The following is a 16,361-nucleotide window of genomic DNA, read 5'->3' on the forward strand; positions in this document are numbered from 1 at the left end:
GGTTAAATTAATGTGGGTTAAACACATAAAGAGTTTATGCCCCACAAAGTACATTTTTCAAAGTAAAATATATTTTAATAAATAATCCCCCAAAATCATTAAGCTATTTGTTTCAGACTCTGATGCTTTTCATGGCCTTATTGATTTCAGTAATAAGAAAAAGAAACACCTCTTGTGTGTTTGGTTTTAAGGATTAAGTTGTAAAAATCTACTGTTTTATTTTTCTTTGGAATCTTGAGAGCTCATAGGGACTTATTATTTCGCTGTATCTGTAATATTCTGATTTAGAATACTAATCTGAGCATAAAATTGAGATGATTTCAAAAATACAGACTAAAATTTATATGCAGTTTCAAAACATGTTTAATGTAAAAAATTGTTGAATATTAAGTCATAATTATTCTTTTTATTACTGTATAATTCAATTAACCCTGTCTTTCTTTGTACATTAAAAAGTCTTATTTTAGCTCTTTTTTCAGGCACCTCAGAAGGGATTGGCTGCTTCAGGATGAAGTTGAATGTTTCTTTCCCAGCCACTGGCTGGCAGAAATGCATTGAAATAGGTGGTAAATGCAAACTTCATGCCTTTTATGAGAAGCATATGGCCACAGAAGTTGCTGCTGATGCTCTGGGTGAAGAATGGAAGGGTTACGTGGTTCAAATCTGTGGTAGGAACAACAAACAAGGTTTCCCTGTAAAGCAGGGTTTCTTGACCTGTGGCCATGTCTGCCTGCTACTGAGTAAGGGGCATTCCTGTTATAGACTATGGAGTACTAGAGAGAGAAGATGCATATCCGTATTGTGGATGCTGATCCCAGTGTTTTTAACTTGGTCATTGTTAAAAAAAAAAAAGGGAGAAAAGTATTCCTGGTCTCATTGATACTATTGTGCCTCATCCATCGCCTGGAACCCAAAAGGCTTAGCAGAATTGGCAAACTCTTCAATCAATCCCTCTAAAGATTATGTCTACCAATATGTTGTGAGAAAGCCCCTAAACAAAGAAATGAAGAACTTAGGACCAAAGCACCCAAGACTCAGGGTCTTGTTACTCCATGTGTCCTGAAACACAAACGTCGGTGTATTTCTCTGAAGAAACAATGTACCAAGAAAAATAGGGAAGAGGCTGCAGAGTATGATAAACTTGTGGTTAAGAGAATGATGGAGGCCAAAGACAAACACCAGGAACAGATTGCCAAGAGTAGTAGGCTGTCGTCTCTGAGAACATCAAACTCTGAGTCTGAGTCCAGTTAAAAATGAGATCTTCTGCCCTGATGGGTGTGCGTCAGTAAGTTGGGTGTTGTTCTGTAGACTGAAAGGTCACTGGTTCGATTCCTGGTCAAGACACATGCCTGGGTTATGGGTCAGGTCCCCAGTTGAGGGTTTGCAACTGATCTTATATGGATGTTTCTCTCCTTCACTTTATTCCTCCCTTCCCCTCTATCTAAAAATATATAAATAAAATCATTTTAAAAATGAGATTTTGTAAGAGTAATAAATAAATAAAAACAAACATCAAAAAAGAAAAAGTCTTATTTTACCATTTAATCATGCCTGTCAACAATATTCAACAATAATGTTCTATATTAAATGAGATATAAATGACCGGAAATTCTCTTACAACCATCAAGAGTCTTTTGAAACACTGTTTAGAAGCAATCATTCATCAGGGCAAAAGCAATTTTACATTTGTGAGTGTGCAAAACAGTTTATTCTTACATTTATTTTTGTATTATTATTTATTAATTATTGTATTGTTTTCCATATGAACAACTAAAGTACATATACTTTCTAACTTAAATTGCTTTTTTAGAATTTGAGGTACAGAAACACAAACATAGTATCTGTTTCATCAACATATTACTTAGTTAAATGCAGGTTAAGAAGTATATTGTAGATATATAAAATGACTTTTTTATATTTATAAAACTACAGGGAAAATGCAACATGTCAGATGGGCTATAGACTCGTGGGAAAAATGTGATTGGGTGCATATGTACTTTAATGAGCTTAATTTAACTAACCAAAAGTATGAATATGAATATATCAGTGTATATAACTACCTAGATGAAGCCACAGATAACCCAGGCCATGCAGGGAAGCATCTATTCGGATTGTAAAAGGACAGTAGTTCTTATGCCTCAGCTTTGTTACATTTGAAGGTCACATCTTCATTTTGAAAGAAATAAAATTATGATTAAAGATATTATTATTGAAGAATTTTTGGTATATTTTGTTGATTATGCCATTACAGTTTTCATATTCTTATCTCTCTTTTATCCCTCTCTGCCCTGCACCCCCTCCTACAAGCATCATCCCCTTTAGTTCATGTCCATGGGTCATACATATTTCTTTGGCTTCTCCATTTCCCATACTATTCTTAAACTCCCCCTGTCTATTTTGTACCTACCATTTATGTTTCTTATTCCCCCATTCTTCCCACCCCCTCCCCTGATAACCTTCCACGTGATCTCCATTTCTGCCATTCTGTTCCTGTTCTATTTGCTAAGTTTGTTTTTGTTTTTGTTTAGGTTCAGTGATTGAGCTTCCTGGACTTGCAAATGTATTTTCTTTGCCAGATTAGGGATGTTTTCCTTCACTATTTTTTGAAATAACTTTTCAACCTCTTGCTTTTCCACTTCTCTTTCTGGCACCCCTATGATTCATATGTTGGAACATTTAAAGTTGTCCCAGAGGCTCCTAAACCTCTCCTCATTTTTTTTGAATTCTTGTTTTGAAGACATTTTTTTTAATCAAGTGAGTATTCTTGGATCCCTTGTTGAACATTAGTTGGCCATATACTCACGTGTGTATTTCTGGGATCTTGATTCTGCTTCATGATCTATGTGCCTGCTTTATGCTAATGCCATACTGTCAGAATTACTATAGCCTTTTCATATAATTTGAAATCAGGAAGCATGATATCTCCAACTTTGTTCTTCTTTTTCAAGATTGCTTTGACTACTGAGGGTTTTTTGTGGTTCCAAATTAATTTTAGGTTACTCATTATTCATACTGATGAAAACACAGTCTCTTCAATAAATGGTGCTTGGAATATGATATCTTCACACACACACACACACACACACACACACACACAACACAATACCCATTCACAAAAATTAACTCAAAATAAATTAAAGACTTAAATGTAAGACCTGAAACCGTAAACTCCTAAAAAAAAACATAGAAAAAGCTCCTTGACATTGGTCTTGGCAATTATATTTTAATATATCACCTAAAACACAACAAACAAAATCAATGTAAACAAGTAGGACTACATCAAACTCAAATCTTCACAGTAAAAGAAATGATTAACAAAATGAAAATGCAACCTATGGAATGGAAGAAAATATTTTCAAACCACATATCTGATAAGGGCTTAATGTCCAAAATACATAAGAAAGCATACAACTCAACAACAAAAACAACAACAAAAAAAAACAAATAAATAAATTAAAATATGGGCAAAGAATCTGAATAGATACCTTTCCAAAAAAGATATTCAAATGGACAACAAGTACATGAAAACATGCTCAACATTGCTAACCATCAGAGAACTGCAAATCAAAACCACAATGAGTTGTCGCCTTACTTCTATTGAATGACTGTCATCAGATGAGTAAGAAATGAGTGTTGGAGCTGCTGCGGAGAAAGGGGGACCCATGTGCACTGCTGGGGAGAACACAAGTTGGTGTAGCCACTATGAAAAGCAGTATAGTGGTTCCTCAAGAAATTAAAAGTAGAATTATCATATAATCCAGCAATTCCACTTTTGGGTGTTTATTCAAAGAAAGAGAAAACACTAACTCAAAAAAGTATCTGTACCCCTTGCTCATTCCAGTGTTATTTACCATAAGCAAGACATGGAAAAAACGTAAAGGTCTATCAACTAATGACTGGATGAAGAAAATGTGAGATATACACATTTACACACACACAATGGAGTGTTACTCAGCCATGAAGGAAGAAAATTCTGCCATTTGTGACAACATGGATTAACCTTGATGACATACACTGACTGAAATAAGTCAGAGAAAGACAACTACTGCATGGTCTCACCTGTATGTGGAATCTTAAAGAAGCCAAAACAACCCATAGCAACAGAGAACAGATTGATGTGGCGTAGGTGTAGGAGGTCATAGGTCACGTCAAAATTCCATTTACAAGATAAGTAAATTCTGAGGATATAATATACGGCATGGTAATAGTAGTTAACAATATTGTATAATTAAAAGGTACTAAGAGAAGACCTTAAGAGTTCTCATCACAAGAAAAATTGTAAGCATGTGAGATGATGGATGTTAACAAAACTTAATGTGATAATCATTTTATAATAGATACATGTATCAAATTATGCTGTAATTTACATACTGTATGTAAATTTGCATACTGTATGTAAATTTACATACTGTATGTAAATTTACCCTTAAATTTACATACTGCTGTTTACCAATCATATTCCAATAAAATTGGGGGGAAAAGAAAATATAAGCATAGCCATATTTTCCAAGAAGAGAAAGCAGGAAAAATCTGTCAGTCTTGCCCCCAAAAATCTTTGCTTGCGGGTTTCCAGTATTCTGAAAAGCTGGTTTTCCTCCTTCCCCCACCCCTCCACAGCCCTGCCTGAGCGATGCCTATTTTATTGGTAAGTACACGAACTCACATCACAATTCTATTTTCTCATTATAATATTTGCATGAATTTGTTTGTTTATTTTATCTCCTCACCCCAGAGCATGCTTATTGATTTTAGAAACAGAAGAAGGGAGGAAGAGAAAGGGAGAGAAACATCTACTGGTTGCCTCTGGCAGGTACCCCAACCAGGGACGGAACCTATATCCTAGGCAGGTGCCCTGACCCGGAATGGAACCTGTGACCTTTTGCTTCATGGAACTGTGCTTTAGCCAAGTGAGCCACACCAGTTAGGGCAAATATTTTCATTTAGAGAAAAACAACACCTAATTCATAGGAGGCTAACAAGAATATTTTTATTGTTTATATTCTCAAATATGTAATTTTGTGAATCTTTTCTAATCCAAGGAAAAGTTAGATCTTTTGGTAATCTGCCATCTTCATTCTTTCCTGGGTTCTGCTGTGTTCTTCCAGGTGGGAAAAGTGATTTGGTGATCATTGGGAACTGCACTGAGACCGGGGCTTCCCCAGGATGACAGCACTTCCTGGCACTCTGGTCTGGGTTGTCCAGGAAATGTGGCAGTGTGGAGACTTTATAGCAGTTCCTAGGGGAGGCAGGTCAGTGAATATAAAGTGACATCATAAGTATGCCACTATCAGAGCTCATTATTTCAGTGAGTTTCTGATGAAATTTTTTCAACTGCTCTGATTTTCCTAAGTAATGTGAGAAATTTGAAAAGGGGTTAGCTACATCCCTTTTTCTCATAGCTTAGTAGTGTCAAGGGACATTAATGAGGAGCCACCCAAGTACCATTAATTGAGCAGGAAAATTTATTAGTGCACAGAGAGGTTTGTGTTCTGAGAATTATGTGATCTAATCAATGTAACGTAGAAAGACCTTCTAAGAACAGCATAATTAAGATGTTTTCTAAGTGTTTGGGAATCTAGCCAATCCTAAATTCATAAGAGATTATTATGCTTTATGATTATGAGAAAATTGCGCTCGTATTTAAATTTTCTACTCACTACTTTGCATAAAACTCCCAACTAACAATTAAATAGGAAGCCGAGGCTGTCAGAGAAAGATGTGCATTTGCAAAAATGCCATAATTATACATTGACATTTCTGTAGCCCATGCTGAGTGTGTGTGCGTCCATACTTCTGTTTCATCAGAAACACCCAAATGACAACATATGCTGATTATTTCCCCTGGAAGATTTCAACATACTGTGATTTAGTCTTCCTGTATGTTCTCCAGCAAAACTTGGATGAAGCTTTTTGGACTGGGTGGAATGGTATGGAGTGGAGATACTCTCTTCCTCACCTCATTCAGTCTTTTCCTAATCTCCCTCCCTCAGTTCCTCTAACTCATCTGGCTTCTATGAAAAACTGGCTGGGACTTTGCAACTGCCCATGTTCAAAAAGGATGTCTAGCCGTGGGTGGCTCAGTTGGTTGGAGTATCTGTCACCTGTTGCACCAAAAGGTTGTGGATAGATCCCTGGTCAGGGCACATACTTAGGTTGCAGGTTCAATCCCCAGTAGGGGCACATGTGGGAGGCAACTGATGAATGTTTCTCCCTCACATAGATGTTTCTCTCTCTCTCCTCAAAATTAATAAACATATCCTCAGGTGAGGATATAAAAAATAAAAATAACACAAAACAATATCTATTTAAAAGTCCTGGCAGTTAATGGTTAAACTAAATAGCAGAAAAGTAAGGCTATGTGTAATTTGTGAGTAAATAAAACAAGCGACAGACATTAAACTACTGTTCAAAAGGTTGATCTTTTACCATTTTTGTAAATGAAAGAACAATCAAAGGAGAGATAATAAAGAATACATTTGACTGGCTGTGTGATTACACAATGAACTAGGAAAGTTATGGTATTAAGTGCAGGTAAGATGTGAATGACTAGATGCAGGAGTGAAAACACTGAACATGAGAGATATGGTGACAGAATGAGTGAGAAAAGAATAAGTGGTTCAAAGAGCTAAAATTCATAACTATACCAAAAGCATTTTGATATTTTTGTTACGATTTCTAATAATTTGCAGGTTATTTTACTTTTTTTTACTATTGTTCAATTACGCTTGTCCCCATTTTCCCCCCATTATTTTTCCCTACCCTACCCATACCCCACCGCCCCCACACATTCAATCCTTCCCCTCAGGTTGTATTTGTCCATGGGTCCTTTATACATGTTCTTTGACAACACTTCCCCTTCTTTCCCCCATTATCCCCTACTCCTGGCCCTCTGGTTATTGTCAGTTTGTTCTTTATTTCCATGTCTTTGGTCTGTTTCGTTCACTTGTTCCTTCAGTTGATTAGGTTCCACTTATAGGTGAGATCATATGGTATTTGTCTTTCACTGCCTGATTTACTTCACATATCATAATGCTCTCCAGTTTCATCCATGCTTTCATGAAGGGTAAGAGTTCTTTCTTTCTGCTATATAGTATTCCATTGTGTAATTGTACCACAGGTTTTTTATTCACTCATTTACCAATGGGCACTTAGGCTGTTTCCAGCACTTTAGCTATTGTAGATAATGCTGCTATGAACATTGGTGTGTATAGATTCTTTCAAATTGCTGTTTCAGGATTCTTAGGACCCACCATGGATTCCAGCAATGGAATACCCAGGTCAAAAGACAGTTCCGTTTCTAGGTTTTGAGGAAATTGCATACTGTTTTCCACAATGGCTGCACCAGTCTACATTCCCACCAACAATGTACTAGGGTTCCCTTTTCTCCACAACCTCACCAGCACTTGTTGTTTCCTAATTTGTTAATGATGGCCATTTTTACTGGTGTGAGGTGGCATCTTATTGTGGCTTTAATTTGCATCTCTTTGATGGCTAGTGATGTTGAGCATCCTTTTATATGTCTATGGGCTCTCTGCATGTCCTACTTGGAGAAGTGTCTGTTCAGGTCTTTTGCCCATTTTTAATTGGATTGTTTATCTTCCTGGTATGGATTCATGTGAATTCTTTATATATTTTAGAGATCAAACCCTTGTCCAGGGTATCATTGGCAAATATGTTTTCTCATATGATTAGTTCCCTTTTCATTTTGCTGATGTTTTCTTTAGTCATGCAGAAGCTTTTTAATTTGATGTAATCTCTTTTGTTTATTCTTTCCTTTATATCCCTTGCCCTAGGGGATGTATTGGTGAAAATATCACTGCATGGAATATCTGAGACTTTCCTGCCTATGTTCTCCTCTAGGACTTTTATTGTGTCACAACTTATATTCAAATCATTCATCCATCTTCAGTTTATTTTTGTGTGTAGTGTAAGTTGGTGGTTGAGTTTCATTTTTTTTTTTGCATGTAGCTGTCCAGTTCTCCCAACACCATTTCTTGAAGAGGCTATCTTTACTCCATTTTATGTTGCTGCCCTCTTTGTCAAATACTAATTGACTGCAGAGACTTGGGTTTATTTGTGGGCTCTCTGTCCTGTTCCACTGGTCCATGTGTCTATTTTTATAGACAGTGCCAGGCTGTTTTGATTATAGTGGCCTTGTAATACAGTTTGGTATCAGGTATTGTAATCCCTCTTACTTTGTTCTTCTTTCTCAAAGTGGCACCAGCTATTTGAGGTTGTTTATGGTTCCATATAAATTTTTGAAATGTTTGTTCTGTATCTGTGAAAAATCTCATTGGTATTTTTTCTAAAAATTTGTCTATTTCACACAGGTTTTCAAATTTCTTGGCATATAGTTGTTTGTACTAATTTCTTACAATCTTTTGTGTTCCTGTGGTATAGGAGAGTTGTAATTTGTCCTCTTTTGTTTTTTGATTTTATTTACTTAGATACTCTCTCTTTTTTCTTGGTGAATCTGGTTAAAGGTTTGTCAATTTTATTTATCTTTTGAAAGAACCAGCTCCCGGATTTGCTGATTGAATTGAATTGTTCTTTTTGTGTCTATGTCATTTAATTCTGCTTTTACCTTGAGTATTTCCTCCATTCTACTTGCTCTAGGCTTCATTTGTTGTTCCTCCAGTTCTTGTAGTTGTAGGGTTTGGTGGTTTCTTTGAAATATTTCTATCTTTTTTAGGTAGTCCTGTATTGCTATGAATTTCCTTCTCAGGACTGCTTTCACTATGTCCCATGGGTTTTGGATGGTTGTGTGTTCATTTTCATTTGTTTCCAGAAACTTCTTGATTTTTTTCCTTGATTTCATTCTTAACCCATTCATTGTTTAATAGCATGCTATTCAGCCTCCATGAATTTGAATGTTTTTGAGTATTTTCCATTAGGTTGATTTCTAGTTTTAAGCCACTGTGTTTGGAGAAAATGCTTGATATGATTTAATTTTGTTCAATTTGTTGAGTCTTGTTTTATGTCCTATCATGTGGTCTATCTTTGAAAGTAGATATGCGCACTTGTGCACTTGAAAAGAATGTATATTTTACTTCTTTGGTTTGAAAAGTTTTATATATACAACATCATCGGTTAAGTCCATTTGATCTAGTGTGACATTCAGTGCCACCATGTCCTTCATTTGAAAAATCTACACATTTTTAGCAGTGGGGCATTAAAATCCCTTAGTGTAAGTGTGTTGCTGTCTATATCTTTCTTGAAGTCCTCCAAGATTTTCCATACATAGTTCCATATTCCCATGTTGGGTATGTCTTCTTAATGGATTGTTTCTTTGAGTATTATGAACTGTCCTCTGTCTCTTTTCATGGCCTTTGTTTTGAAATCTATTTTGCCTGATATAAGTATTGCTACTGGCTTAGTTTTCCTGTCATTCTGCTTGAAATATTTTTATTCCAACCCTTCATTTCCATACTGTGTTTGTTTTTATTCCAACCCTTCATTTCCATACTGTGTTTCTGAGGTGCATCTCTTCTGGCAGCATATCTTATGGCAGATATGCAGGTCATGTTTTCTTTTTCTTCAGCACCCTATATCTTTTGATTGGAGCATTTAATTCACTTACATTTAAGGGTATTGTTGATAGATACTTATTCTTTGCCATTTTTCCCCTTTGTACCTGTATTCCTCTCTCTCTCTCACTCTTTTTCTTCATCTTCTTAAAGCAGTTCCTTTTAGAATGTCTTGATGGTTTGGTGGATGTGTATTCTTTTACCCTTCTTTTGTCTGAGAAATTCCTTATTTCACCTTCCATTTTAAATGAGAGCCTTGCTGGGTTCGTAGTCTTGGTTGCAGCCCTTGCTTTTCATTACTTGGAATATTTCTCGTGATCCCCTTCTGGATTATAGTGTTTCTGTTGAGAGGTCAGCTGTTAGCCTTATCAGAGCTCCCTTGTATGTTACTTCCTGTTTCTCCCTTCCTGCCTTTAAGGGTCTCTCTTTGTTTCTGAATTTTGCCATTTTAATTATAATGTGCCTTGGAACAGGCATCTTTGGGTTCATCTTGTTTGGGACCCACTGTGCTTCTTGGACTCGTGTGACTTTTTCTTTCATTAAATTAGGGATGTTTTCCATCATTACTTATTCAAGTAGGTTTTCTATCCCTACTCCACTTCTTCTCCTTCTAGTATCCTTATTATATGGATATTATTACATTTCACCTTGCCCTGAAGTTCCCTTAACCTTTCTTTATTCTTTTTGAGTCTTTTTTTCTTTTTTTTTTGCTCTTTCTGGGATTTTTTTTCTACCTTGTACAGCTATGTAGATTTGGCCCTCTGCTTCCTTTAGCCTGCTTTTAATTCTTTCTACTGTGTTCTTTGACTCATAAATTGTATTCTATATTTCCTCCTGGGTCTTTATGGTAGTTTGTATGTCCTTTTTCATGCTGGCATAGTTCATAGTAAGTTCCTGGTAGCTTCTCTGTAGTTTTTTAAAATTCTAACTGAGTTCTTTGAGCTTCTGTATAACCATTGTTTCCAACTCAATATCTGATAATTACTTGACTATTTCATTTAGCACTCTCTCTCGGGATTTCTCCTTTCCTTTTGATTGGGATTTGTTTCTTTGTCTTCCCATTTTGGAGGATACTCTTCTAGTTTGCCTCTGCTTTTTAAATTGATCTGTTTTGACTCCCTGTGTTTGTGGTGTGAACAATGGTAGAAGACCTATGTGATTTAGTAGTGCAGTTTCCTTGATTTCCTGAACTTGATACTCTTAGGATGCCTTTTATGCCACTTACATTGGCTCTCTACATGTAACTGAGTTTTAATCTGTGGTTGGCTGTCCTTTGGTGTGTTCTACCTTTCAACTGGTTGACTAAGGGCCACTCCACCCATCAAGTCTTGTATGCTATTGAGCACATATGTCAGAACAAGACCACAAAGCCCAGAAAACAAATCCATACCTTCAAAAATAACTCCTACCACAATCCCACTATCAAAAGCAAATGAACCAGTGTAATAAGAGTGTAAAGAGATTGACTATAAAAGAAAGGAGAGTGGATATGAGATGACCTACTGAAAGAAAAGTGGTTTTGAGAGAGCAGAGGGAGGAACACTAGAGCAATGCAAAAAGATAAAGTAAAATTTGCATCATGAATAAAAAATGGAACAAAGAAAGCAAAATGGAGTAAGCAAAGGGAAAACTGCAGTATTAAGTTTAAACAGAATTTTAAATAAATAATATAAAATAAAGTGAGAGAAAGAAACAAAACTGAAAAAAATAAATACAGAAAAATAGGAACCAAATTGGAGAGGAAGGTCCACTATAGCACTATCAACAAAAAATGAGCTAAAATTAATATAGATTGGATGAGAATAAGAAGAAAGGGAAAAAAGGAAGAAAAGCTTAAGAGATGTCTAGAAGGAAAGTGAATTTGAGATGATAGAAGAAGAGGGAATACTAAGATTGAAGAATAAAAAAGGTAAGAAAGGGAAAAAATAATATTTGAGACAAAAGATAAAAAAAGAAAAAAGGGCAGGATGAAAGAGGAAAAAAACAGGCTAAGACAGGCAAAATTAAAATCTGAGGTGAAAAAAGAGTCAAAGAGGAGAATGCTACAATTTGAGATATGAAATACAAAATTAGTGAAGATTTAGAGATAAAATTTAAAAAAATGCAACAACAGCTACACTATCCACAACCACATGTAAAGATTGCTAAAAATGGAGAGAGAACATGTATGGAGGCTATGATGATTACAATGGCTATAACGATGGCTATGGTTTTGGGTCAGATAGATTTGGAAGAGACCTCAATTATTGTTTTTCAGGAATGTCTGACCACAGATACGGGGATGGTGGCTCTACTTTCCAGAGCACAACTGGACACTGTGTACACATGCGGGGATTACCTTACAGAGCTACTGAAAATGACATTTACAACTTTTTTTCACCGCTCAACCCTGTGAGAGTACATATTGAAATTGGTCCTGATGGCAGAGTAACTGGTGAAGCAGATGTTGAGTTTGCAACTCATGAAGATGCTGCGGCAGCTATGTCGAAAGACAAAGCAAATATGCAACACAGATATGTAGAGCTCTTCTTGAATTCTACAGCAGGAGCAAGCGGTGGTGCTTATGGTAGCCAAATGATGGGAGGCATGGGCTTGTCAAACCAGTCCAGTTACGGTGGCCCAGCTAGCCAGCAGCTGAGCGGTGGTTATGGAGGCGGCTATGGCGGCCAGAGCAGCATGAGCGGATATGACCAAGTTTTACAGGAAAACTCCAGTGATTTTCAATCAAACATTGCATAGGCAGCCAAGAAGCAGTGAACAGCAGCTACTACAGTAATGGAAGCCGTGCATCTGTGGGAGTGAACGGAATGGGAGGGATGTCTAGCATGTCCAGTATGAGTGGTGGATGGGGAATGTAATCAATCAATCCTTGTCGCTGACTCTTGGTTAATATTAATGAAAAAAAAAACAAAAAACAAAAACATGAAACAGGTTTAACAGTTTTGCAATACCAGCTTGTGATTTATGCTTTAAGTGGAAATCAGGACTGTTTTAAACTTAAGGTTCAGTATTTTTGAACACAAATATCATCTAGGATGTAACAACTAAGTTGAGTAAACGATAACTGTTAAACAATTTTTAGCTTTTCTCAAGTTAGTTCTATTGTAGGGTGTACTTAAGCAGTAAGTATATTTAGGTTAAAGCAGTTGAATTATGTTAAATGTTGCTCTTACACGTTACCCTGAACACTGTTTAGGAGCATGTTGGAAGACATGCTTTTTTTTGTAAAACTCAATATAGGAGCTGTCCACAATTAAAAGTGAAACATTAAAAAAAAATAAAAAATAAACATTTTAAGATCAGGAAAAAGAATGTGAGATGACCATTGAGAAGAAAATATCGCAAATCATGGAGAAGACCATGGTGGATTTCATCTTGGTAGCATCTAGTATTTATCTTTGTTTTTTCTTTCTGGATCTGCCTCTGGTGATGTCAGAAGGTGATCCTGTCTGATCTTAGACAGCCTGTTTGAGACTTCCAGGGACCTACTGTCTGTGGCTGACTCCTTCAGTAGTTAATCTAGTCACTCTGCACTCAGCAGTCAACCTTAAGCACCACAGGGTAGGGTAGACTCCCTACTGGGGGAGGAGCTATTACTTCCACTCAGGCTTCTGTTCCTTGGAGGGGAGGGGTTTGCCCAAGCAAGATGGCTGCTGCCAGATGGGTGTGATGCAGCACCAGGATCCCCACTGCTACTCTCCAGATCTCTCCCCAAAGCTTCTTTTTCCAGTCTCTTCTCAGGTGTCTCTAGCGCACTCTGTCCCTGCCTTTGCCAGAGCCCAAGGTAAGTGGATGCAAATTAAAGTGTGTGTGTTGGCCCTTTAAACAGCTCTTTGTGTCTCCAGCCATCCATCTCTGGCAGAGAGCAACCCTATTGCTTTTCACAGCTGGTTGTTATCTGTGTACTTTTGGGGCTCTGGTACTCCAGGCTGGGGTTCCCATTCTTCTCAGGGGATCCAACCAGCCACTTAAATATCCCTCCAGCACTTCAGCTGCAGCTGCCACCTGTGGGTGCCCAGCCAGCCCTCTCACATCTCCACCACACTTCCTACCAGTCCCATTGTGCTAAAGCTGATTCCTCTTTCTGTCCGTCATTATAGGCTTCTGTCTCACTATTGTTCAGGTTTTTGTTCCGGGTGATTTCTCCCCAGTTTAGTTGTAATTCCAGATTGGTCCTGGAAGGAGGTTAGTATAACTTCCACTCACTCCTCCACCATTTTGGATCTCAGGTTATCTATAAATGTTAGAAATAACCACTGCTAATCCTTCAGATTAATACTGGGTGACTGAAAAAATAGAATGTCTACATGAAATTCTGAATAGACCTTTACCGAACATTTAGAAACCATAACATACACTTGAAAAAAGTTCAGAAAGTAAAGCATGAAAAAGCACCTTGAACCCTAAAGCTCATATGTCTGTGTATGTACTTTAAATGTGCTTTAAATAGAGAAAAATGGTTACTATGTATCAATACCATCTTTGGTTCAGAGACCTATTATTCCCTTACATGTTCTTTTCTCTTGGTCTCTCTGGCTTATCTATTTTGTTCATTAGCATCTCTGCTATGTAATGGTAGAAAGGAGGACAAAAGTTAAAATTAGTTCATTTTCCTGGCTACAAATGATCTGGTTTAATATTTGATTAGGAAGAGGTTTGAATGAAATTAGAGATTTCAGTTATTCATGCCACCTCTGATTTTTGATTCCAGGAAAAATGAGAATTAGTGAGCTCTGCACAAAATAGATGGATTATATTTCTCTTAAGTAAGTAGCTTAAGGTCACCTTGTCATAAATAGTTTAACAATGCTCCACATATTTCATACATTATTTCACTGTCTATGAGAATTCAGAAGGCATATATATTAACCAAATATTCCACATACTATGCAAGCAAATCCTGACAACTTAATCCTTTTGAAAGAATTGAAAATCTGGAAGTAAATGAAAGTTCTGAGCCAACTAAAAATAAGAGCTCATGTATTTATTTCATAAAAGCAGACACAGCATCTCAGCTCTGAAGCATAGATCAGTTTTATAGCTGGCAAGGACGTAAACAGTTTCACATCCTTTTGCAAAATTAATTTGTTAGATGCGGTATATGGTTATCTAGAGTTCCTCAGAAAACTTTTCATTGTGGTCAGTGTTAATAACAGAACAGGAAAATCAATTCGGTTCAGTTGAGTTCAATTAAACAGACATCACCTGTGTGCCCTCCATGGTCTCAGTGCCTGGGGAGCAGTCCTTGTTATTCCATTAATCAGTTTCCCTCACTGGCTCCTATTTCTTCATCTGTGCTCTTTATGGTGGAGATTCCTGCTCCTGCTAAAGTTGGGGTTGACTCACCTTCCCATTTGTCCTTTCAGCTTCCCTAGCACTTCTGTACATAATTCCCCATGTTCTTGTCCCATTCCCTATTTCCTGCCTGTGCCCTCATCGATGTGTCAGGTAAGGACAGGTGGTGGTAATGAGAATTAGGGGCCTCGGAGATAGCCAAGTACTCTCTCTATATTTTTGTTTTTACTTTCCAATCCCTTGTAGTCTGTTAAGTACATACATTGTATAAAATACAACATAATGTCCCAGCAATGTCAATTTGCTATAAAAATTTCTAAACACAAGTTTCCATTTTCTACACTTGTCCTGTTCTAGAGCAATAACAAGCAATTCAAAGACCACTCCTGGTCCACAGACAGCCCTTTGAGTAGCACCAGTCTAGTCAAGGGCTAGAAAAAAGAAGCTTCTCTGAGATCAGAAAATGAGGTAGGTGTAGAGATCAAAATTCTGGAGCCCCTTGCAAACCTGTGGCAGTTGGAGACATGCCACAGGAATTAGGAAAAAACTCCCAGAGAGACTGCATGGGCAGAAATCGAAGCAGGCTGAGGGTGGGATGTCAGTGAGTACTGTAATGAGGTCAACAGCAAACAGGCAGTTGAGGGGAACAGGAAGTGAAGGTAGGAACAGAGAAGCCAGATGAGAGAGAAGCATAGGTTCCATGCAGCCTGTTATTTGGGTCCATTGAGGTGGGCACCTTGCCTTGCATGCCAAAAAGAGGTACTTAGCTCAGTGTACTGTGCTGATTAAGGCAGGCTGCTACAAATGTTTGTGTACCCCTAAATTCACGCATTGAAATCCTGTCCCCCAAGGGGTGTTCTGAGTAGGTGATTAGGTCATGAGGGTGGAGCCCTCGTGAATGGGGTTAGTGTCCTCATAAAAGAGACCCTAACCGAGCATCTTGCTTCCCTCCCCTTTCTGCCATGTGAAGACAGTGAGGAGATGGCCGTCTATGATCCACCAAGAAGCAGACTCTCACCGTACATGGAATCTACCATCACCTTGATCTTGGACTTTCAAGCCAACAGATATCTGTTATTCACAAGCCACCCAGCCTATGGTATGTTTATGATAACAGCTCAAACTAAGACACGAGCACATAAATGTATTACATGTTTTAGAATTATATCAAAAACAGTTCATGTAAACGTGTTGGAGTAATTTACTTGAGAAATCTAGTCACAGAATACACTGCCTTACTTGATGAGACAGACAGCTGTGTGAAGCATCACTGACATATAACAGAACTCTCCACAGGAATGGGAAAAAATTTTTTTAACTTGTGCCATCTAACGGGATTTAGCCGGCCACATGTAGCTATTGAGCATTTGAAAAGTGGCTAGTGTGACTGAAAAACGGAAGTCTTCTTCCAATTTAATTTTAATTTATTTTTTAAAAATAGCCACATGTGGCTAGGAACTATCTGATTAGATAGATGATTCACATGACCCATACACAGGCAAGTTTGGTTTGGAGTAAAAAGACATATAAGGTTTGGGG

At 37.4% G+C, this 16,361-nt stretch overlaps 1 protein-coding gene across 1 annotated transcript; it reads left to right on the plus strand.

Annotated features, from left to right (window-relative positions):
* Positions 1-11,690: 11,690 nt before the first annotated feature.
* Positions 11,691-12,438, plus strand: LOC118974991 (heterogeneous nuclear ribonucleoprotein H-like). Its single transcript, XM_037028602.1, has one exon. The coding sequence runs from the start codon at positions 11,691-11,693 to the stop codon at positions 12,264-12,266; it is 576 nt and encodes a 191-aa protein (XP_036884497.1). The 3' UTR covers positions 12,267-12,438.
* Positions 12,439-16,361: the final 3,923 nt, after the last annotated feature.

The sequence above is a fragment of the Sturnira hondurensis genome, unplaced genomic scaffold, assembly GCF_014824575.4.
Source record: "Sturnira hondurensis isolate 20B ecotype Veracruz unplaced genomic scaffold, ASM1482457v3 Scaffold0020080, whole genome shotgun sequence".
Classification (NCBI taxonomy): Eukaryota; Metazoa; Chordata; class Mammalia; order Chiroptera; family Phyllostomidae; genus Sturnira; species Sturnira hondurensis.

Bases quoted from the DNA above. Each gene is read 5' to 3' on its own strand.
- LOC118974991 (XM_037028602.1), top strand. From the start codon at position 11,691: ATGTATGGAGGCTATGATGATTACAATGGCTATAACGATGGCTATGGT.